At 48.9% G+C, this 21,882-nt stretch overlaps 5 protein-coding genes across 13 annotated transcripts in view; 2 read left to right on the forward strand and 3 right to left on the reverse strand.

Moving 5' to 3' along the window:
* Nucleotides 1-505: 505 nt before the first annotated feature.
* LOC1271386 (major facilitator superfamily domain-containing protein 1) lies at nt 506-4,731 on the reverse strand. 2 transcript variants are annotated; one of them, XM_061659201.1, is made up of 7 exons: nt 4,308-4,731; nt 3,523-3,777; nt 2,916-3,192; nt 2,121-2,855; nt 1,941-2,053; nt 1,766-1,865; nt 506-1,694 (listed from the first exon to the last, which is right to left on the reverse strand). In XM_061659201.1, exons 2-7 carry the CDS (start codon nt 3,755-3,757, stop codon nt 1,535-1,537), a joined length of 1,620 nt encoding a protein of 539 aa, XP_061515185.1. In that variant the 5' UTR covers nt 3,758-3,777; nt 4,308-4,731; the 3' UTR covers nt 506-1,534. The 2 variants fall into 2 exon arrangements, with proteins under 2 accessions (XP_061515185.1, XP_061515184.1); XM_061659200.1 differs by having other exon boundaries at nt 4,118-4,532.
* A 206-nt stretch (nt 4,732-4,937) lies between these two features.
* LOC1271385 (vesicle transport protein SFT2C) lies at nt 4,938-6,227 on the forward strand. Its single transcript, XM_310168.4, has 3 exons — nt 4,938-5,353; nt 5,429-5,580; nt 5,653-6,227. The coding sequence occupies exons 1-3, from the start codon at nt 5,159-5,161 to the stop codon at nt 5,921-5,923; spliced, it is 618 nt and encodes a 205-aa protein (XP_310168.3). The 5' UTR covers nt 4,938-5,158; the 3' UTR covers nt 5,924-6,227.
* A 124-nt stretch (nt 6,228-6,351) lies between these two features.
* Nucleotides 6,352-8,582, forward strand: LOC1271384 (coiled-coil domain-containing protein 28A). Of its 2 annotated transcripts, none has more exons than XM_061659203.1 (4): nt 6,352-6,817; nt 6,880-7,036; nt 7,961-8,041; nt 8,136-8,582. In XM_061659203.1, the coding sequence occupies exons 1-4, from the start codon at nt 6,674-6,676 to the stop codon at nt 8,360-8,362; spliced, it is 609 nt and encodes a 202-aa protein (XP_061515187.1). In that variant the 5' UTR covers nt 6,352-6,673; the 3' UTR covers nt 8,363-8,582. The 2 variants fall into 2 exon arrangements, with proteins under 2 accessions (XP_061515187.1, XP_061515186.1); XM_061659202.1 differs by having other exon boundaries at nt 6,353-6,817; nt 7,487-8,041.
* LOC133393595 (cytochrome c oxidase subunit 7A1, mitochondrial) lies at nt 8,469-8,895 on the reverse strand. Its single transcript, XM_061659204.1, has one exon. It carries the CDS (start codon nt 8,893-8,895, stop codon nt 8,671-8,673), a length of 225 nt encoding a protein of 74 aa, XP_061515188.1. The 3' UTR covers nt 8,469-8,670.
* A 954-nt stretch (nt 8,896-9,849) lies between these two features.
* LOC1271382 (fibronectin type-III domain-containing protein 3A) overlaps nt 9,850-21,882 on the reverse strand; it is a 60,311-nt gene continuing 48,278 nt past the window's right edge. For 6 of the 7 annotated variants that reach the window (XM_061659192.1, XM_061659193.1, XM_061659194.1 and 3 more), the window contains exons 4-6: nt 19,850-20,132; nt 16,540-19,778; nt 9,850-16,474 (exon numbers count right to left, since the gene is read on the reverse strand). In XM_061659192.1, coding sequence (XP_061515176.1) covers nt 15,980-16,474; nt 16,540-19,778; nt 19,850-20,132 — 4,017 coding nt within the window. In that variant the 3' untranslated portion in view covers nt 9,850-15,979. Of the gene's footprint in view, nt 16,475-16,539; nt 19,779-19,849; nt 20,133-21,106; nt 21,376-21,882 lie in introns of those variants that run through there. The other variant, XM_061659198.1, reaches the window with a different exon arrangement.

The following is a 21,882-nucleotide window of genomic DNA, read 5'->3' on the forward strand; positions in this document are numbered from 1 at the left end:
TGTGTGTGCGCGCGCACACGATGTAAATTATGCAAACGGCAACTGCCTGACGTTCATTACCCGTTCTCTACCTCCATTAAAGTCGTTCCGCGTTAGGGAGGATCGTTTTTCAGCTGTCCTACCTCAACATTGTGTGTGCAAAGCGAAAAAGGTGTTGAATTTCTGCGGGGGGAAAGAATAGTTAAAAACACACTGAAAGTAATTTAAAAACGTTAAATAAGCTATATAATGTATGAATAAAAATTTATAAAATGTAAATCATATGGAACTACACGTTTTTTTGTGCAAATTGTTAACGCTAAAATTCAAATCTCTCAACCGTTTTCTTGTAACGCATTCGTAACACCGCGTAACGCCTTTGTGTTTAACTGTAGTGACATCTAGCGGCATTTGAGGGGAAGCACGTTTTTCGAGAGAATTCAAATTGGAAAAACATAAATTAGGAACATAATTAGACTATCTTGTTTTCTCTTCAATCTATACCAACACTCATCGACCAACACACTTTACATTTGCATAGATTTGTGTATATTAGAACATATTTTGCCACTCTTTCTCTCTCTCTCTCTCTGGCCAATATACATAGTTCACAGCTAGACCCGGGTAAGCCTCATAAACGCCCGGGCGAGATATTTGTGATATGTAAAATAGCATCGTACCGATGCAATATAATATATATATTTCCACTACTAAACTAACACATGCTACGGTACAGGTAAGCGACAACGCTCCTTTGTGTGCGCACTTGGTTTGGTGGTAGTGGCGCCATCGCTTAAACGTAAACTCTCGCTTTTTTTCGTTCTGTGTGTGTATAACATCAACAATGAAAATGCAATATAACCAACCCACCCAGTTTCCCTTTTCACCTATTGTAAAGTTTGTGTGTGTGTGTATGTGAGTTTAAATTTTGTAACTTGTTTTCTTCCCTTCCAAAAACTCCTTCTTTTTTTGGCATCGTTGGCACTATTTGTGGTAGCAGTACTCTAATAGTTGTAAAACAGTCTAACATGAAGGAAAGAAACAACTGACCACAATACAAAAATGAGGGGAAGTGTTGGGTGGTTAAAGTGTCTTTTGTTTTGCTGTTAGAATGGTTTAGATTAGAATTATGCTGTTCTCCTCTTTGCGGTTAATACTTTTTCCATCGACTAACCTTGGCCATTTTTCGAGAGCTTCCTCTTCCATTCCCGCTATTACACTTTTTTCGAGCCTTGCCTTCAAGTCTTTCCTCCCACATTCCTCCCTCACGCACTCATTCGCTAATCAGTTTCGATAAAATAACCATCATCTATAAAGTACATCTAAAAGAATAAGAATAGTCTTACATACGTAGACGGATAGAGACATTTAAGACATAACACGCACACACACGCACACATATACACACGTACACGGGGACGCACACGGACACAGCCTCCATCAAAACCGGAATGAGCCTCCACCGCTCGAGCACATTTTCGTTTTCATCTTGCGGGATGAGTTTGACGCCAGCACGCCCTCGATCGGACGCTTTGCTCCGACGTTACTCACGCCTTTACTCAGCCAACGGTTCCGTGTCGCTTTGGTTGCCGTCGAGCACGCGGTTTACGTACCGGTTGCGGATCGCTTCCGGATCTTTGGCGCGACGTTCACGCTCCTGCTGGCTGTCGGTCATATCGCTGGACGATCCGGGTTCGCCCGACATGCGCGGCAAGCTGGAAAAGTGCGACAAAGGAGATTTAATGTTGAATCGGGAGCTAGTAATAGCTTTGCGCATGTGTCATACGTTTTGTTTGCGTAAAGAGAACGCGCCGCAGGGCTCATGTTCAATATGCCGTCGTTGCTTGCGTCGTACATCCAGATAACGATGGTGGCCAGTAGCGAAACTGCAGAAAGCAATATTTAAAACACATCAAACAAATGGGAAAAATACAGTAAAGGCATTTAAAACGAAGGCTTACCAATGAGCCATCCGATGAAAAACATTTCCAGCATGAAATATCCGCCCTTATCCACGATCATTCCCGAGATCATCGAAATCACGGCAAGGCCCAGGTTCTGCACCGACTGACAGCTGCAAAAAAAGAACAAAATAAAAGCTTTAATCTCACTGTAAAGAAAGGAAAATCTCCAAAACCTACATTCCGTAAGCCGTTCCGAGCTGATATTCCGGCACGATCAGTGCAACCAGTGGCCACAGGCTGGAGGCCAGCATCGAGTACGCCAACCCCATCGTAATCATGCCAATGTACGGATTCAGATAGCTAAATGCCAGCATGCCGTGCGCCACAATCGTCACCAGCACGGACAAGAACACCCACAGCACATTGCGCCCGGTACGATCGACAATCAGCCCGAACAGTGGACTCGCGACCGCCGCAATAATGTACACGATCGAGTTGACCGTGTTCGCGTCCTCGGACGAAAAGTCAAACTTGCGCATAAAGAACACCTTCCCGAGGGCAATGAACGGGAAGATGGCCACATAGTACGCCACACAGATCACGGTCACCATCCAGAAGGACACCTGAAAAGTGCGGACGTCCGACAGCTTCGCTACCTCTCCTCCCGGGGCCGAATCGTTGCGCTTCAGTATGCGTGCCGCCCGGCGATCCATCCAACCGAGTATGAGCGCACAGATCATCGACATTACGCAGGTCAGTGTGGCGAGCAGAAGGACAACCCCGGTGCACATGTGGCCCTGGTAGCCGAGACTCTTGACGTACTTGTAGATTGGTACCATCACGAGGAAGTTTACCGTGCTGCCGACGCGTGCAAACGACAGCTGCAGTCCAAACACCATGTTCAGCTCCTTGCCCTTAAACCACAGCACGGCGTAACTGTTCTGGGCCACTGCGAGTGATTCTGCGCCAATGCTGTAAAACGTAAAAAGGAGTTTACACACTGAAATAAAGCGGAATGGTTTGCCTTCTTACCCAAACATAAAGCGTCCCACAATCATGAGCCAAAACAGATTGATGGTGGCACCCATTGCGAAGATCAGCTGCCCGATCAGCAGTATGAACATGTAGATGATCGTCCCGAGCCGGATGCCGAACACGCGGTCCATCAGAAACCCACCAATAAAGCACAGGATCACGTTCGGCCACGAGTAGATCGAGTACAGCATCACGAACTGGGTGGTGGTGAGATTAAGGTCCGACTTGAACGTATCCTGCAGCGCGCCCGGATTGTCGTAACAGAAGTACGAGCCTGTGGGAAACAAATTACCAAATTAATGAATGGGGGCAGCACGGCAGAACGCTCTTTACGCGATGGTGGGGTCAAAGGTTTGCTTCCGGGCATGCCGCGCGATAAAAACGGACGCCCACACGCGGGGCACGCGATTCCAAGACGGTGCTACTAGACCATCACATTCGGCCCACATTCGATGCGTGTGTTTTCTTCCCGGTGAGTGTTTGACAGGTCGCTTATCTATCTACAGCGGCGTACGCGCGCGTAATCGCGCCCCGTCAGCTGGTGGAATCGGGACGACCCGCCGTACCAATTATGGCGGAAAATTGCGTCGCTCGCGGCACTTACCGAAACCGACCAAACACATCAAGATAAGGGCCTGGAAGCGGTGCAGAAAGGAGGACGGATTACAGCACGCGCTTGCCCCACAGCCCGTCAACCGCTCCGCCAGCTCGTCGTCATCGCTTGGCCGTCCGTGGCGGGTCAGGGAGCGACCACTGCCGGTTCCGGTCGGCTCGTCCGTGTCCGTGTCCGGCTGCAGTATTGGACGGCGGGCCTCATCCTCTTCGTACTGGCGGGGCATGCTGCTGCCTCACAGCGGAACTGCGAACGGAAAGGAAAGGCGAGAAGGAAAGGGAAACAAGCAATTACACACTGGCTTTGACGGGGCAGACAGGAGGGGGGGGGGGCGTTGCTAACACACAAAGAAAATGAGTGATGCGGGTGACCGACGCAATCAAAGTGCACAATGACTCAAGCAACGAGGGACGATCCACATACGGGCGCGTTACTCGGAAACAGTGTTTAGAAAAACGCCCCGATTTTTCGGTCAGCAGTTTTCCATTCCCCTCCGTTTGAAGCGAACTGACTTGAACCCCTCCTCCTCCCGGGGGACAGTTCGGTGACGTAGAGTCCCAGGAATGCACCGCCCCTAGCAACTTACTTCTCCTTCAGTGTAGGTGAGACTTTTGGTCGCAAACAGTGTTTATTGCGTAGGTAAATAAACGAAATGTTAAACGAAAGCTACAGTGCCAACAGGTCACAACACAGCTCTGCCTCTGCCTCTGCCAGCACAAATCACAACACAATTGTTGGCCTTATTCTACACACACTCGCGCACACACACTACTCACACCCGCAAGAGACGGAACGATTTAATCGATTGCGGGAACGCGTTGGCACCGAAGCCCGAGCGGCCGTTCTGCTCTGGCCAACTTCACCGATTAAATCCTCTATCGGACAGCAAACTATCGCACGGCCGGACCTCGCTTATTATCTCCACAGGCCACCACCAACTTTTGCACAGCTCTCTGTGGCTGAGTGTGTGTGTGTGTGTGAATTTGATCACAACAAACTATTCGTCACAACAAAGCGCGTTTACACTGTACGATTCAGTTGCGATTGTACCATATGGGAGGGGTTTTCGACCTTATTTTGTGTCTTATTGGGCCATTTTAGAGCAATTTACGTTGAACAATGGAAGCAAAATTATTTTAAAACAAACTGTTTGTCGACTCGATAGAAATAATGGTGATTTCAGGGCAAATTGTTAACGTATTCACAACACAACATTTGACAGTTATTCTGATTTGACAGCATTGGGCCTGTACACACTGTGTTTGCGATTTTATATTAATCTTTATGCAAAAACGAAGGAAAATATGAACTACTTCTCAATCTTTGGAAAGTATAAAAAAATCGACTTGCTTCATTCTTCTGAAATTCATCTTTGGTTGAACAACATCAATTATTTCCGCTAACATCACGTAAGTTTACACTCGGCTCCCAACCTACCCCATTCTTGTCTCGTGTAAACGGTGCTTCACGTCTGCTTGTTGTTGTTGTTGTTGACGTCAAAACATACGTGTCGCAGTGAGAATCTGCTCGCGCGAGCAGCCTCCGTGTTTTTTTAGAAACTACAGCAGAAAAAGAGGTCTGCCCTTGTTTCTTCCCAAAAAGCAAACAAACGTCCCACACCACCAGTATGGCGGATCTCAAGCGCGATCTCGACGAGTACCTGCTGCTGCAGGAAAATCAGAAGAAAAACTTCAAGCTCGAGATGCCCAAAATGCCCTCCCTTCCAACGCCCGACCTGATGGGCAAGCTGTTCGGTCGCAACCAGGAACCGGAAGCAAACAGTTGGCTCAAGGATACACAGGACACTTGTTGCCCCAAGCTGGTAGGTTGGGCAGAGGGGGAGCGAAAAAGAAGGGTGCTTCTGTTTCCTAACCGTGTGCGATTGTGCCTTTTTCAGTCCCGAATCCAGCGGATAGTCGGCTTCGTGACATGCATGGGACTCGGGATATTCTGCATGATCGTGTCCACGTTCTACATACCCGTGCTGATACTGAAGGCGAGAAAGTTTGCCCTCCTCTACACGCTGGGCAGTGTGTTTTTCATCATGAGGTAAGCAAAGAGCGCGCGCGCGTGTGTGTGTGTGTAGGACATATTGATGTACCTTTACTCATTTCGTTGTAGCTTTTCCTTCCTGAGCGGCTTCGGTGCCATGTTCCGGCAGATGTTCTCCCGCGAGCGGGTCGCCATGTCGATCAGCTACACGTGCTGCCTCACGGCCACGCTGTACTTCGCGATGGTTGCACAAAGCACCGGGTTGACGGTGCTGTTTGCCGTGGCACAGATCATCACGCTGCTGTGGATGATTCTGGCCGCAGTCCCCGGCGGCATGAGTGGGGTCAAGTTTTTCGGCAGCATGTTCCGAAGTTCCGTGTCCAGCACGCTGCCAGTTTGAGGAGTAGCGTAGCGCAAGCGAGGAGAAGGACGCATTATACTGCATGGAGAAAGCAATCGCGATGCGCAACTGTCTGTGTGTGATATCATGTTTAGCTGTAGCTGTACGTAAGCCAGAGATTACAATTACGATGTGTTTAGGTTAAATGTACCCCCACTACTTTCTTGGACAGGTCCTGCTGGGCCGGGCGCAGGGAAGGCGTTCCCCGCATACCTTTCTGTGGCCGGTCAGATAACGATACTAAAGTATTTTTCAAATAAAACCGTACAACGTATATAAACGTAACAAAATAAAAGAACAAAAATGCTTTTCTGTGAACCTTTTTTGTACAAAAACAGCAATTTTCAACGATTTCATTCAAGTAAAGCACAACAATCAATTCTGGCTGGCAACACTGCTCCGTCCTCCTCGTTCGAAAACGTCAAATTTGACAGCTGTTTGATGGTAAATAAAAGTGGGATTAAAAAACTCGAAAGCGAAAGTCGATCCGCGCTATTGTTTTTTTCAGGGGTCGATGCTGTACAAGGGGGGCGGGGGCAGGTATGAGTAATCTTTAAATTCCTCCCGATCCCGTTCATGGCTGTCGATAAAATGTACAGCTAAAGCAAACAGCAACAACAACAACGCCCCGCGGCAGGTTGGATGCGAAGCGCAGCACTACAATCGACACCCTAGCACACCACAGCCAACACAACGACGACGACGACCAGGCGGACAAAGACCAGGGCCAGAAGGGCGTTCCAGTCCAAGATGGAGTGTGACGATGCGGCCGTCGAGCGCCAGAAGCTGGTGTCGAACGACGAGGAGGACGACCAGAACACCATCACGAACCTGTCCTCGAGCGGGCAGGCCAAATCCGTACAGACGCCCATCTCGCCCGTGCTCAGCAATAAGGTGAGTCATCGTCGTCGGAAGCGTCTTATCAGCTCGTGATGTGTTTTTGTCCCCGTTTGTAGCTGTTTTCCAGTGGCGAAACGAGTCGAAGTCAAAACTCCACCAGCTACTCGCTCGGGAAGGGAATCGCGACCGATGCGCCGCTGGCCACCAAGGTCAACTACGTGAACGAACGCAAGGCGCAGGATAGCAAGCCAAAGGCGAAGAAAATCCAACGAGGTAGGTAGAGGTAGAGCCCGGGATAGCGATTTAGTCCTTGCCAAGCAAACATTCAGGCGCTTTTTGCCCCCTTTAAACTGTCCCCCGTAAAAAGGCAAACATGCCCCCAAACACAGCCACAGTTACTTCCGGGTTCGGTTTCAATTGGCTCCCTCCCATACGCTTGTGTTTCATGTGTTTTGTTGTGTTGTGTTTTGCTTTTTGTTCTAGTTCCTGTATTGTATCTGCTTGATTTTTGGGTTTTTTCATTTATTTCTTTTCCTTTTTCCTCTTTTTTCTTCTTTTCTTATTCCTTTTCATAATTTTGTTGCTCCCAATTTTGGTTCAATTTTCCACCACCACCTGGTATATGTGCCCCGTTGTGCTCCCGCTCCGTCCGTCCGTATGTTTTCGTCTCGCTCGCTCTCTTTCTCCGTGTTCCTTGTGGGTTGGTTTTGCGATTCCGTGCAGAGCTCACACCGACCGGTGCCGTTCCGGTCACAGCCAATACCGCCCCTACTTCCACCACCACCGCTACCACCTTCTCCACCAGCACTACCACCACCACCACCACCACAAACATCACTTCGGCCACCGTTGCCAACAACAGCTCTGCCAGCACAAACAGTAATCTCCCGGACGGAGCAACAACGCTAGCACCGCCGCCATCCGTTGCCCCTAGCAACAGTGCAACCGCCGCTCGGTTGCTGAAATCTCCACCGTCACAGTACCAGCGCCCGAAGCCGCCCGATTCGTTGCCCTCGGCCGCCAGTAGTGGTGTCGGAGGGGGAGGTGGTGGTGGTGGTGCTGGTGGTACAAAGCTCCGTCACCACCCTAATGCCCATCCCGGCGTGTCCACGTCCACGTCGGGCAGCTCAATAGCGCTCAATGCAAAGACGCACAACTTCTCGTCCCGTCCATTAAAGCACCATTCTTTCATATCAGAGGTACCCGACGTGCGGCACATGGAGCGGGCCCTGCTCGGGCTGCTGGAAGACTTCCATTCCGGGAAGCTGAAGGCGTTCGGTAAGAGAGATGCTGGAATAAATTACAAGCGACCCCTGTACTAACCGATACCGTTTCTTTCGCCCCCCCCCCCCCCCCCCCCCCCTTTCGAAAGGTTCCGGCTGCACGATGGAGCAGATGACCAGCATACGGGAGCAGCAGGAAAGTTTGGCCAAGCTACACTTTGACCTTGGCATGACGGAAGCATTTACCGGTGGCAGCAACAACCCGAACAACGACAACGAGCTGCAAGCGCAAAGCAATATGAAGAAGCTGGTGCAAAAGCTGGAACAGCTGTCCTTCTCGATCGAGAAGCTTCACTCGAGCAATGTGGAAAAGTGACCGCTTGACTGACACACGTAGCAGGCAGGAGATTAGTCTTAGGATGCGCTGAGCCCAGCCGCGGATTGGGATGGGATGTGATTTTTTTTCTTCTAAAAATCGGTAATAACGTAAAAAGAGTGCCGAGGCGCCATTTTCTTTCCGTGGATCTTTCTACGGTGGTTACATTGAACATTTTTTTTTGGGTTTTGAAGGGAATAAAAACGCAAATTTTATGTTACGCCCGGTTTTTCCATCTCTGCTCCAAACACACCACTACACACGCCGCTCGACCTCCGCAGCCTGCTTCGTTTTTTTTTTGCTTTTGCTTATGCCTTCTTCTTGGCGAATCCGAGATCGTACACCAGCTTGACGATGCCGAGCAGGCCGACACCGCACAGCGCGACCGTGATGCCGAACAGGGCCTTATCGGCCGGACCACCCTTCAGGAAGACGGGCAGCTCGTTCTTCGCCTGGAACGTCAGCATCTTCTTACGCAACGATTCCGGCAGCTTGTCCGAAATCATCACTGGCGGCTCGGGATGGTGACCCATGGTGGATGGTTACTGCTTTTGATCTGCAACAAACAAACACACACACAAAACGGTGAAACGGGATGTAGTTTTTCACTGCGAGAGGGAAAAATTATGCAACACGCGTCGTTGCAGGGGCCATTTTTGTGCCAACTTTTCCTCCCGTTTAACACACGTGCAACATTGGGCTTAATTAAACGCACTCGCGCACATTATCACCAATAGCGGCCACTGCGGAATCGGATTCCCCCTTACCTGCGTGAGTCTGCGGACGAAACGATCAAACTTGCTCCTTGCAACGTACCGTAACGGCTGCCGATGAAATGGATCAAAATGCACCGACTCTCCTTCAACTGTCAGCGAGTGGGAAGAAAAGGGGCATCGGTGTCCTAGCAACCGAAGAGCGGCTTCAGCGGGGCTTGCTTCGATGCACTGGTGGTAACTGTCATGCCATGTGTGCCAATAACAAAAAAAGGCAAACGTTCGTGTCCACACCACCACCACTCAGCTGTGCACAGCCCGAGGTGGATTATTTTTAGCACGCCCTGTTAGTGCAGCGAGCACTTTGCTCATCGCCCAAATGCACTTGCCAATTGCATTGTATAGGGAGGTGGTGGTGCATCATCATGCTAAGATGCTTAGAAGGGTTCAATCGTTTCTTCTTTTTTTTAACATTCGATAGCGTTTCGGTGCATTTGTTTCATGAGTTATGGGTGTCGGGAACGGGTTTGAAACGAACCACGTGCTCGGTTGAGTTATCTTTAGTTTGTTGGAAATTATTCAAAAATCCAGTTTTTTGTTTCTTTAACAGTGCTTAACAGACACTTTGAATTTCGGATTATTATCCTTCAACTGGGTGTAAGAAGCTTTGCACCTAATAATTGTTCCACATTGAGTAAACGATCGTCCTCGATCTTCCCGACCCTTTGGTAAACGCGTAGTCAAACAAACAAAAAGTAGTCCAAAGTCCAAACATTTCAGGATTTTTTACATAAAATATATTTCTGTTAAATTAAATATTGTTTTATGTATGTATGTACGTGTATATATATATGTATATATTAAGATAATTTTGTTTGTTTCGTTTTTTTTCATTTTTTATATGTATATATATACTTAATGTCCACTTTTCAACATATAATCATCTTTTTTGTATTTTCATGCGATTTTTTTCTTCTTTTCTTATCCATTTCCCCACCTTATGTTTACACATTGTTTTGTTTTGTTTTGTAATGGGTTGTTTGTTTTTTTTTTTGTATGTGTTGCGCGTCTGTTGTTCGTTTTCTTTTTCTGTTGTTGTTGCTCTGTTGTTGTTCTTGTTGCAATGCTTTTGCTTTGCTTGTTTCATTACTGGTTTACCTTTGTTTTACTTTTATGCGTGTTTTGTTTGTTTGTTTCTTTTGTTTTTCATAACTCTCCGCCCGCTCTCTCGCTCTCTCATAGTAATTTGTTACACATTACACACATGCGGCTTTTGCAGTAGTTGTATTAATAGTAGTAGAATTAGAAGTAGTAGTAGTAGTAGTATCAGTAGCAGTTTGCCGTAATAGTAGTAGCAGTACAAGTCTGTGTGGCGTCTGTCCATTTTCTTGTTTGTTTTTTTGTTTGTTTCAATTTGATTTTTACCTACAGCGCGCAGCAAAAAAAAAGAATAAGCAAACATGGTTGTTGATTTTGTATGTTTTTTTTTTGTTGCTCAAAGCCCATTATTAGTTTAACTTTGTTTTCGCTCTCTCTTTTTGTTTCATTTTTGCCTTTACCCTAATCGTTTCCTTTATCGCAAATCCTTCTCCTTTAATCGTGAATCATCATAACCACCTCCTCACCAGGACATTCACAATGTCCTCTCTCTCTCGCAGCCCACCCCACGCAGCTAGCAAAAACAAAAACAAAATTCACTTTGTACAACTACCACCTCCTCTTCCCCACTCCTGCCCCAACCAAATGGGGGAAACGGGCGCAACAACAACGTGCTACAAATTCAATTCAATTCAATTTCCCTAATATTTCCCACTCCCGTCTCATCGATATACATATATATTGCCTACCAACATCGTTCGCTATCTCTCTTGTTCCTCTTGATCTTGGGTTTCGTTTTAGCTTTTCCTTCCCCTGCGTCACCGTTTTTCCCTCGCTTCCTCAATCGTAATGCACGGTATAAAAAAAGAGTAGTTAAATAGTTAAAATAGTACACAAAAAAAATTATAAACAACTCATAACTCCAGCATATTTTATAAAGTTGTTGATGCGCTTCAACATCCTTTCCTAAACGTGAGATAAAAAAATATGCATATAAAAATTGTTAATCAATCCATCAACCAGCATCCAGCTTCCCTCTCATCGGTGGAAAGCCCGTGAATTGCTGCCGGATCCCGGTGTCTGCCGGCAACCGGAAGCACGTGGCCAATCACGTCATCCCAACAGTCTTTACCTAATCTTTCGCTAAATCCTTTTCCTTTCATTTTTTTTTGCTAACAAATTGCAAACAATCCCTTGTATCATCTCTCTCTCTCCTGCGCTCATTCTCTACAACCCACTGACGCCCTCAATAATTGCTCAATTGCGTTAACATAACAGACTTTTTTTTTACTATTTCACCACTGTCACCTCCCTCCTCCTGCTGCTACTACTGCACACAATCTACTAAACCCATCTCCAATCAACAAGCAAAGGGACGGGCCAGGGACCGTTATCAATTCAATTCTAATACCTAATACATGCTAGAAGTGTTTGCGTTGCTCTCGCTGTTCGAATCCGGAATCTCTAGCGTCGTCGTGTGTACCTGGTTGTTGCCCAGCAAACCCGTGTCAGTCCCGTTGTTTTCTTCTTCTTTTTCTATTCCACCACACACACACACGCGCGCGCGCCTTATCATTCGACTGGTGCCCGTTATAAGTAGAAACCTCAATGCATTATGTGTGATTGTGTGTGTCCATAGAAGAAGTAGTAATAATAGTGGCTTTCGACAGTAGCTCGATTGCTGGGGTTTAGTAATTTTACTATGATTTGCTTTTTTTTAAAGAAAATTTAGGAGATTTGGCTTAACGAGAAACTGTTTCGCAGAAACAATGCCAAAACAAAAATTTAAGAACTCACTCAAACACGTGTTTTTGCGCTGTTTACAATATTTACAAACGAAAATAATCCATTTTTTTAACTTCTAACCGAAACGATCTCAATTTTGTCTTCTAATGTTCTTTGTGTGTGTGTATTTGTTTGTTTCGTTTATGCTTTGCTTTTGTTTTACTCTTCTTCTAACTTAACTTCATTTTCTTACAGCTGTGTTTTGTTGTTTTGTGGTTTAGGCGCCATGTTTTACAATATCCACAATGATTTGTTTTTTTTTTGTTTTTGTTTTCGTTTTATGTGTTTTGCTGGTTTTGCTTTTCCCCTTACAATTTTCCATGCTTGTTGTGTGTCACACATATTATTCCACATACATTTTACATCAAACATAAAACAGACATACATACATTCGTTTTATGTTTTGTGTTTTGTTTTCTGAACTGCAGTCTCGTATTAGTAATGTGATTTGCTGGTGCCATTATGGTTTTCTGTTTTTCTTCTCTGTTTTCCCTCCCCCACTGTACAAAATTAGCAATACTTTGATTGAGGGGTTTTTATGTGTTTGTGTATACATTGTTGCTCTTGTTGTTGTGTGTTTTGGATTATGAGAAGAACAAAAAAAAAAACCCTAGTATTTTGTCATATTTTGTTTTGTTCCGGAGTTATTTGTTATACATTTTGAATAGTGTTTTGTTTGTTAAATAACGAACTTCTCTCTATTGCCCTTCTTTCCTTTCTTTTGTTTCTCGTTTTACCTATGCTTGTTTTTATTTTTGCTACTACTTCTCCATCGCCCTTTCATTTAAATTCCAATAATTAAAGCCATTCTTTTCCAGCAGTGTCCCATTCCCACTGTCACTGTGTGTTTTCGTTATCCCCGTTTTTTTTTTTGCTTAAACCTATAAAACGACGTTATGCTTGTGCCTTTTCGCCTGACTGAGCTGACACATTTAACGTGCAGGAAATAATTTATCAAAATCAGCTAAAAACACACACACAAGTTAGAAGCGAGAAAACAAACAACAACAAAATGCACCATTTGATGAGTTGTGTGTGTGTGTGTGTGTGTGTGTGTGTGTGTGTTGGAATTTAAGGAGTAACCCGCGTCACAGTTTCTTTTGTCAATAAACACCCTTTTTTCCTTCTCTCTCTAAAAGCTATCTCTAAAATAAAACACAGACAAAACAAAACAAAAGTATTTCTCTTGCCAACAACAGCAATAAATATATAAAAAAAATCCATTGTTGCTGCTGCTGCTGCTGGTATAAAAAAACGGTACGAAAGTAAGTATTGCAAAGTATTGGCTACAAAGTAAAGGGGGGGTTTTTGTTTTTAAATAAAATTGCACATTTCGAACAAAGCTCCGTGACTAAACAACAAACACAAAATGCATCTTTTATAGGACCTCTTTTCAAACTGCATTGCGGAACAAATCGGAAACCTGCCACCGATCGTTGCCACCGATCGTTCTGGGAGAGTGGGACGATCGTTTGCACCATCAACCTTAATATTCCTATACTTAGGGGGGTTGTTTGTGGTTTAGCTACACTAGGAAATGGGGTACGAAAGGGGGAAATACACATAAAGAAGCTGTTGCTGCTGGGGTGGTGGTGGTGTTGGTTAGATCATGCTCTACTGGAAGACAACCCTATATTAACACCCTCACCGTACCGGACTGTACTCCTGACTATTTTCCAATATACGAATGTGTGTTAACATTAAACAAGGACGCGAGCAGAAGACCAATATATGCTATAGAGAGTAATGGTTCGCAAAAGCGCTTGAAAAAGAGAGAGAGACTGTCTCTGTATATGTATGTGTGTGTGTGTTTGTGTTGTAAAGAAAAAACAGTAAACAAATTACTTACATCGAATGATAGCTTAAGTACACGTTATCCCGTTTTCCACGTGTTGTTGTCAAACTCGCGCCCTTTTTTTTCTTAGTGTAGAATTTTCAAGCGTCAGGACATAAATTGCGCGTGTGTGTTACAATCAGGTAAGTAACAATTTAAAAAAAAAAACGGTGGTGTAGTTCTAAGGGTGGTGGTACTGGTGGTGTTTTGTGGAAGTCGTAAACACACAATACACAAATTCTTCATCTTCATATGTGGAATGCTTTCGTTCCAGTTTCGTTGGACCCGGAGAGAGAAAAGGGCTGAGGAAAACGAACCCCATAGTTGTTGTGCTTTCCATTACTAAAAAGAGGAAGGAACAAGCAGACAATAAAAAGAACGGCCATCCCCTCGTCACACTGTGAGCCGTGGAAAGGGGAGATTGTGTGGTTCTGTGCTGTGGTGATTGAGGTTGCACATTTCGATGCACAAGCCATTGCGATCTCCTCTTTTCTTACGCGCTAAAAATTAGTAAAAAAGAGATTATTGGTTTTACCAGTTGGCTTGGTTTAGATTTTCGGGATTTTGGTGGCTAATTGTCTATCGGGATATGGGGAGAGAGAGGACTGTTTCAACATCCCCCCCAAAAAAAGGCCTTCCTTCACACTTCTGCTATGCAGTTTTTACACGATCGTGGAAAGTGAGTCATAAATTGTGTTCGTGTGTGTTCTTTAACCATTAATAATACTTTTGTTTGCATTTTCTTCCGTAGTAGGTGTATGTGTGTGTGTGTGTGTTTGTGTTTGGGCGTGTACGTGAGAAGCAATTGCAACTTCACACCAGAGAATGCCTCCTAGGTTAGAATGTGTCGATTGCTTGCAGCGGGATTACCGTCTCTGCTAGCGTAATAATTGGTAGGTTTGTAACAAAAGTACCGAAAACGGACACATATTTATGCTAAAGCAAAGGCCGTACAAACGCGATGGTGAGCATAGCTCCCTCTTCCTCCCTTCTCTTTCTCTTCATACGTAACCTGCGCAATCTTTTGTCGTTGTTGATTTTTGATTATTCAATGGAAAACAAGCATCGGCTTGTACAAACACGCAACATAGTAGCTTCCGTTTTGCTTTGGGGTCAAACAACACAAAGAACCGCGCGCTGCAAAACCGTAGGCAAAAGGCAATAAACAATATAGCAAATGTAACACATATTTTAGAAATAGGCGGGCGCAATTGCGCTTCGGTGCCGCTGCTTTCTTCTCGATTGCCTGGCTGGTTTTTTTTTGGATAATATGGTTGATTAGCTATTTTTCAATTTCTCCTTCGGGCTCCCGTGTGGCTGTTTGTTCTGTTTGCTATACACAGATTGGTTTACTGCACACGCACACACACACATTGTTGATTATTTACTCATAAAAATGGACAGTAAATGGTATATAGGTTTGTTGGCGCACTATAAAGGTTAACAGGCTTGTTGTCCTTCGTGTTTCGCGTCGCTTTTTGCGGTTGCAAAATGCAAGGGTGACTTCTTTCTGGAATCAATTCTAAAGGGGGAAAGACATTCTCCCCTATCGGTTAAAGCGTTAATGTTCCCCCCACTTCTACCAGCCATGGATGGGTTGCCCTGTGCCCTGTGTGGCGAGGAGCGGGATGGGTTTTTTCAGCAAATAGTGCTATTACTGGTTCTGTTTTTACTTGCTCGCCGGTGTTTTGTTCTTTCCTCTTCAATCGGTGCTTTCTCCTGCTCTGGGTTTTGATGATGCAAACATACATTTTGATTGTGAGAGTAGACTAATAATTGCATAAAGTATAGGTTAGTGCGCACATCACATGATTTTTTTTGTTTTGTTTGCTTGTTTGTTTTGCTTAATGTTGGTTTTTGTGTATGTATTTTTGTTTTATATCAATATTTATGTTTCATAATTATACCACACACTTCTCTTCGTGTTTCGTTCTCGTTCTGCACTTTTTGTTTTGCAATTACACCTGCACATCTCCCTCTCTCTCTCTCTTCCTTTCTCGTAATGTGGGTGTATGTGTGTGTAGCAGGAAAAGGTTACTTTTCTCAGCTAGTACATTCGTTAGACATAGGAAGCGACGGATTCCCGGCGACGGACAAGGCAACAACATCGACAAGGACAACACAATATAGCGGGCATACGGAGCGCGGGGATGGAGGGAGAGCACTTGTCGGCACCGGGGAGGCGCTTTACTTGAGGAATGCGGCCACGATGATGGACAGCAGGAAGAGCGCAAACACGCACACGACCGCTTTGCTCGAGTCGGGCTCGAAGAACTTCTGCAGCTGCTGGAGCGTGGTCGACGCGACCGTATCGCTGCGCGCCCCGTGCTGGTGACCGTCGCCGTCCGGACCGTACCCGTTGTTGCTGCCGGCCAGCAGCAGGCCCGCCCCGGTCGACGATTTGGTCGTCAGCACCAACTCACCCTTGCTGTTGACCACATTGCCCTGGAACGGGGTGCGCCCATCGACGTCGTCCGTGGTGTGGCCGGCTCCACCGGACCGACCCGCCCCACTGCTCGACCGCGGCACGTTCGTCGCGAGATGGTGGGTCAGCACCGGGGAGAACGGGCCGCTCATGAGCTCACCGTTCTGGCGCACGCGCACCGGACACACCTTGAACGCGTACGTCACGCCATGCTGCAGGTTGTGTACAGTAAAGCGCGTTTCGGGTCCACGGTAGGCCTAAAAGCAAGGGAAAATCACGTTTAGTGTGTTTTTCGAGATTATAAAAAGCGCCTTCGACTTACCTGTTGAAATTCTTGGTCCCTAGCTTTGGCCATCTGCAGAATGTACTCGATCGGATCGACGAACGGGTTGTTCCGGCTCGTCTGCCACTCGATCGTGAGCGTGCCGTGGCGGGCCGCCGGGTCGTTGCCGGCCGCCGCTGCTGCCAGTGCGGCCGCATCGGTGCAGACGCGCGGTGCCTTGATGCTGTTCGGCGCTGCCATCGCCGTTGTGAAGCTGAAACCGTCGGAGAACTCGCCCCGCCCGGCGTGCCGCGTCTCGACGCATATCCGGAAGGTGTAGCTGGTCGTTTCGTGCAGCCGCATCACCTTGCACGTGTTGCGCGTGCCGGTGTACACGTTGTGGTACTCGCCCGTGCGCCTGTTTTCCATCTCGACGTAGTACCGGGCCAGGTCAGCCAGGTTCTTGCCCTCGCCCCAGCGCAGCTTCAGGTGCGCAAAGCCGGCCTGCGCACACTCCAGCTTGGGCGGTTTCGGGGGCAGCGGCGAGGTCGTGAACTTGATGTAGCTGGAGAAGGGCCCGGTGCCGATGGCGTTCACCGCCTGGATGCGCAGCTTGTACGTCGTTTCCGGGTGCAGCTCGCCGATCAGCAGCATGTTGCTGCAGTTCGACCGGCCAGCGGTGCTCGCTGGGGTGGTGGCCGGTGCGCTGGCAGCCGCGTGGTTCTGCCCCTTGCCACCCTTGGCCGAGTGGGCGGGACTGGCGGCGGCGACCGCTTTGCCTAATTTGCTATCTACTAAATTCGTCGCGGCAGACGGTTCGTCCTCCGCGTCCGTCGACGCCGCACTGCCTACGGATGCTTCCTCCTCTTCGTCCTCTTCCTCCTCCTCGTACTCCTCGTCGTAGTGGTGGTGGTGGTGTTGGTGGTGGTCGGCTGCCGGATATCCTCCAGCGCCGTGCTGCTGCTGCTGCTCGGGCGAGGTAGCTGCGATGGCGGCCGCACTGGCCGTGTGCGCGTCTGTCGTGATCAACCGATCGCCGCACTCGATGTTGTACTGCGTCACCGGCGAGCCGTTGTCGTGCGGCGTCTGCCAGCTAATAAGTATGCTCTTGGCCGTGATCTTCTGCCCGCCGACGGTCGGTGCGTTCGGTGCGGCCGCCGGCATCTGCTGCCCGATCGGTACGGAGTAGCGCGAGCAGCCGGCCGCATTCAGTGCGCACACGCGGAAGTGGTAGCGCGAGTGCGGGTGCAGATTGCGCACGTCCGCGGACCGGTGCGCGCCCCGGTACACCGTCTGGTAGTTGGCGTTCGCGTCCACCGCTCCTCCGCTCGCGTCCACTACCTCACTGCTGCTCGACTCGGCACTGGATTGAAGAATGTACTCGCTTATCGGTGACCCGTTGCTGTGCGGCTCGGCCCACATCACAGTTAAATGCGTTGGCGACTTCAGCACGACGGACAGGTCGCGCGGCGACTCGGGCGGTGCCGAACCGGCAGTGAACGTAAACTCCTCCGACCAGGGCCCGGCGCCGATGCGATTGAGCGCCCGCACCTGCACCGTGTACTGCTCGCCGGGCAGCAGATCCTTCGCCACGCAGAACATGTCCCTGCCCCGGTACACCGCGCTGCGCACCTTCGTGCTGACCGTCTCCACCTCCATCTCGTACTCGAGCACGGGCGAGCCGCCGTTGTAGTCGGGCTTCTCCCACCCGAGACACGCGGCGTACGGTGTCGGCGGCGATTTGCAGTACGGTTTCTGGGGCGGCCCGGGCGACACCGGTTCCGTCGTCACGAGACACGGCTCGGAAAATGCACTGATCCCGCCGGGGCCCTCGCACAGCACGCGGATCTGGTAGGCGGTGCCAGGGTTTAGCCGATCGATCGTCGCTTCCGCCTCCTTGCCGCTGTACACACGGTCGTACGAGGCGCCCGAGCTGATCTCCAGATGGTACAGCGAGATGTCCGCCCCGCCCGTATCGTGCGGCGCGTCCCACCTCACCCGGAACCCGTTTGCGTGCACCTTTCCCTTGACCTGCGGCTTCGCCGGCCGGCCCGGGCACGTGGGCAGCGTCCGGAAGACGACCTCCTCGCTCCACGGGCCCCGCCCGTTATCGTTCTCCGCCCTTAACCTAAACTGGAATGTGGAAGCGCGCCGCAGCCCGATGCACTCGTACAGCGTGTCCTGCCCGTTGTACACGTTCCGGTAGCCGTACCCCTGGTCGTCGTTCATCTGCAGCGTGTACTCCTCGCACGGCGAGCGCCGCTGCCAGGCCAGCTTCAGCGTGGTAGCGGTCGCGTGCCGCAGCGTCGGCGGTGCCGGTTGGGCCGGCGCATTCCCGACCGTGCTGTACTTGACCAGATCCGAGTAGCCGCTGCGGCCGTACTCGTTCACGGCCGATAGCCGAAACACGTAGTACGTCGACGGCTGCAGCTTGTTGAGCTGGAACTGCTTACCCTTCGTCTTGCACACCTCGAAAAATTCGTACGCCAGCTGCATCGGTTGCTGTCCTTGCTGCTGCTGGTGGGTCATCGAACCTTTGCCATTGTCACACTCGAGGATGTAATGGATGATGTGGGACCCGTTGTCCGACGGTGCGTTCCAGCGCAGCTGCAGCGAGTTCTTGGAGCGCGCGAGCAGCTTGGGCGGCGCGGGCACGTCCGGCTCGCAGCAGGGCGTGTTGAAGACGGTCGGCTCGGTCGGGGAGCCGTGCAGCTGGTCGAGGTACACCTGCAGCCGCACCGTGTACTCCTGGCCCGGTCGCAGGTCCTGCACCTTGCAGGACAGCGACGAGCCCTTGAAGATGCTCTTGTACTTGTTCTCCTTGCCGTGGTCGCTCAGCAGCACCTCGTACCGCAGGTCCTGCACGTTGAAGGGCAGCGGTTCGAGGGCGGCGCCGGGCAGGGGTGGCGGTGGTACGCCCGGCACGGGGCCGGCCGTTACCGGCGGCGGTGGTAGCGGCACGACCGGCACGGTCGGTGTCGGCGGCGACCACTGCAGCAGGGCGGTGCGGGGCGTTATCTCGGTCACCTGCGGCGATGGGACCGCGCTCAGATGCTCCACTATGAGCGACTGCGTGTTGTCGTCCTCCTCGTCCGGGGCGCTCGACGTGTCCTCCTCCGAGGGGGACGGCGTGTTGATCGCAACGGCCGCTCCCGTACCATTGCGATGATTGTTCATGTGGTTGGGAAGCAGATGGTGCTGCTGTTGCTGGGGTGGGGCGTGCGATTTCCTTACACCACCACCACCGTTCAGTTCGGCATGTTTTCGAGGTGAATTGATCGGCGTCGTTGCAGATGCATCTAAAAAAAGAGAGAACCAAAACAATGTTAGTAACAAAAGATTTCGATCCCTACACCCAATATGAACTTACTCAATTCCCGCTGCTTCTGGTCGAGCTTTCGGTGCAGCTTCGAGTGCTGCCGCTGGGCCCGCTCGTCCTTGTGGTAGCTGGTGTTCGTGTGGGGCGGCGACGGCGAATGGGGCACGTTGCCTTGCGCCGTGTGCAGCCCGTGGTTGCCGCCCGTACCGCCGCCCACGTTCGCCCCGTTCGCACCGATCAGCTGGGACGGGTACATCTGAGGGGCACCGGCCCCGGGTCCCGCCTGGTAGCTGGCGGCAATCGGGTTGAAGAACGGCGTCGGTGTACCATTAATCTGTAATTGCCCATAGAAAAAAAAAAAACACAAAACATCAATACTTAGTTAACTTCTATACTAAACAAATTCAAGTCAAGGGCAAGGCGCAATGGCTGCTAGAAGTTGGAAGTGGAATTCAGATGCTGGATAAGAGTAGGTACTGCATCAGTACCTGGACCGGGACAGGTTCGTGATCTATGATTAAGACAGGTTAAGGCGAAGTTCTTGAATTAAAATAAGTACTGTTTCAGTTCCAGCATCAGTACAGGATCTGGATTAGTTCCAGGACTGGTATGGGTTCTGTATAAAGGCAAGCAATTGACAAGGGTTCAGAATCAGTTCCAGGACCGATACCGGTACAGGTTCACCTGTAAGACACGGATGGGTCAAGAATTATTTCAGGATCCGTATAGTTTGAGGACCAGGTCTAGGAACGGTTCTTGAGGATCAGTTCCAGAAATAATATGAAATCAAATTCAGTTCCAGGCTTAGGTTCAGGAGCAGTTCTAGAGTCAGTATAGGTTCTGGATCAGTTTCAGGGTCAGGATTAGTTCCAGGACTGGTATGAATTCTGTGTAAGTCCAAGTAACTGACAATGGTTTAGGATCAATTCCAGGATCGGTATGGTTTAAGGATCTAATCTAGGAAACGATTCTTGAGGATCAATTCCAGAAATAATATGAATTCAAAATCAGTTCCAGGTTTAGGTTCAGAAGCAGTTCCAGAGTCGGTATGGATTCTGGATTAGATGCAGTACTGTAATAGCGTTAGGATCAGCTCCAGTACCGCTATGGTATTGATTCAGAATCAGTATCTCTCGATATACCCTGTGGGTTATAGATGCACTTGAGAATACATTTGCTTCAATGCCTTTGTCGACACCCTTTAGTTATACTATATCGCCTGAACTAGTGTTAAAATAGCAACAACACATCAACACCAAAGAACATTCTCGTTAAGTTTTCAATTTTCCGTTCCCGGAACCAATCTACCTGAAACACTATTCTTGCCACCGTGGCAGGCTTTCGTGACGGATCCATTGGCGGAGAATGGGGAAACTGTGTCTTTTCCCCCCTTGCAGGTTTTCGGTACTATAAAACTCAACACACAAAAACACGCAAATTTGCGCAATGTTTTCCGATAAAAGAGACGGTTCAATAACACACAAGCACGAAATTAATCCACCTCTTTCTGCAGTGAGACACGTCAGTAAATGCGTCTCGCTCCCTTTGCCGCGTATGCTTCGACTAAATTCGAACAACATACACCACTTGCGACGACCGCGGGAGAGAGATGCTTTCTCCCTCGCTCTCTCTCTCTCTCTCTGTCTAACTCACTTGGCCCGGGGTACGTAAGAAGGGCCTATCTGCCTTGTTACACCCACCTCCACCCGTGCCAGCACGTCAAAGTCATTAGACCCGCTGCAGGCCTCTTCCTCAACCCGCTTCAGGTTGTTTCAGGTGGAGCACATAAATGCAGCCACAGCAAACAAATACAAACACAAAATGCGGTTCCCGGGCGATACATTCATGCATGGGACGCACTGTACCACACACAGACGACAGACGACGACGACGACGGTTAGTAAATCGCCACGTATGCGTTTATTGCCGATCGAATCGTGGTGCGGACGATTCGCCATCCCGACACACTACCACGGTCAATAGAAGAGGTCAATGTGTTCGTGGTACGTGGCGCGCTGATAATCGAACACATCGGAAAGCCCAAAAGCGAACGAAGACGGAGTGTTATCAAACGTTTGTGGCAG

This window comes from Anopheles gambiae, chromosome 3 (assembly GCF_943734735.2).
Source record: "Anopheles gambiae chromosome 3, idAnoGambNW_F1_1, whole genome shotgun sequence".
In the NCBI taxonomy this organism is placed as follows: domain Eukaryota; kingdom Metazoa; phylum Arthropoda; class Insecta; order Diptera; family Culicidae; genus Anopheles; species Anopheles gambiae.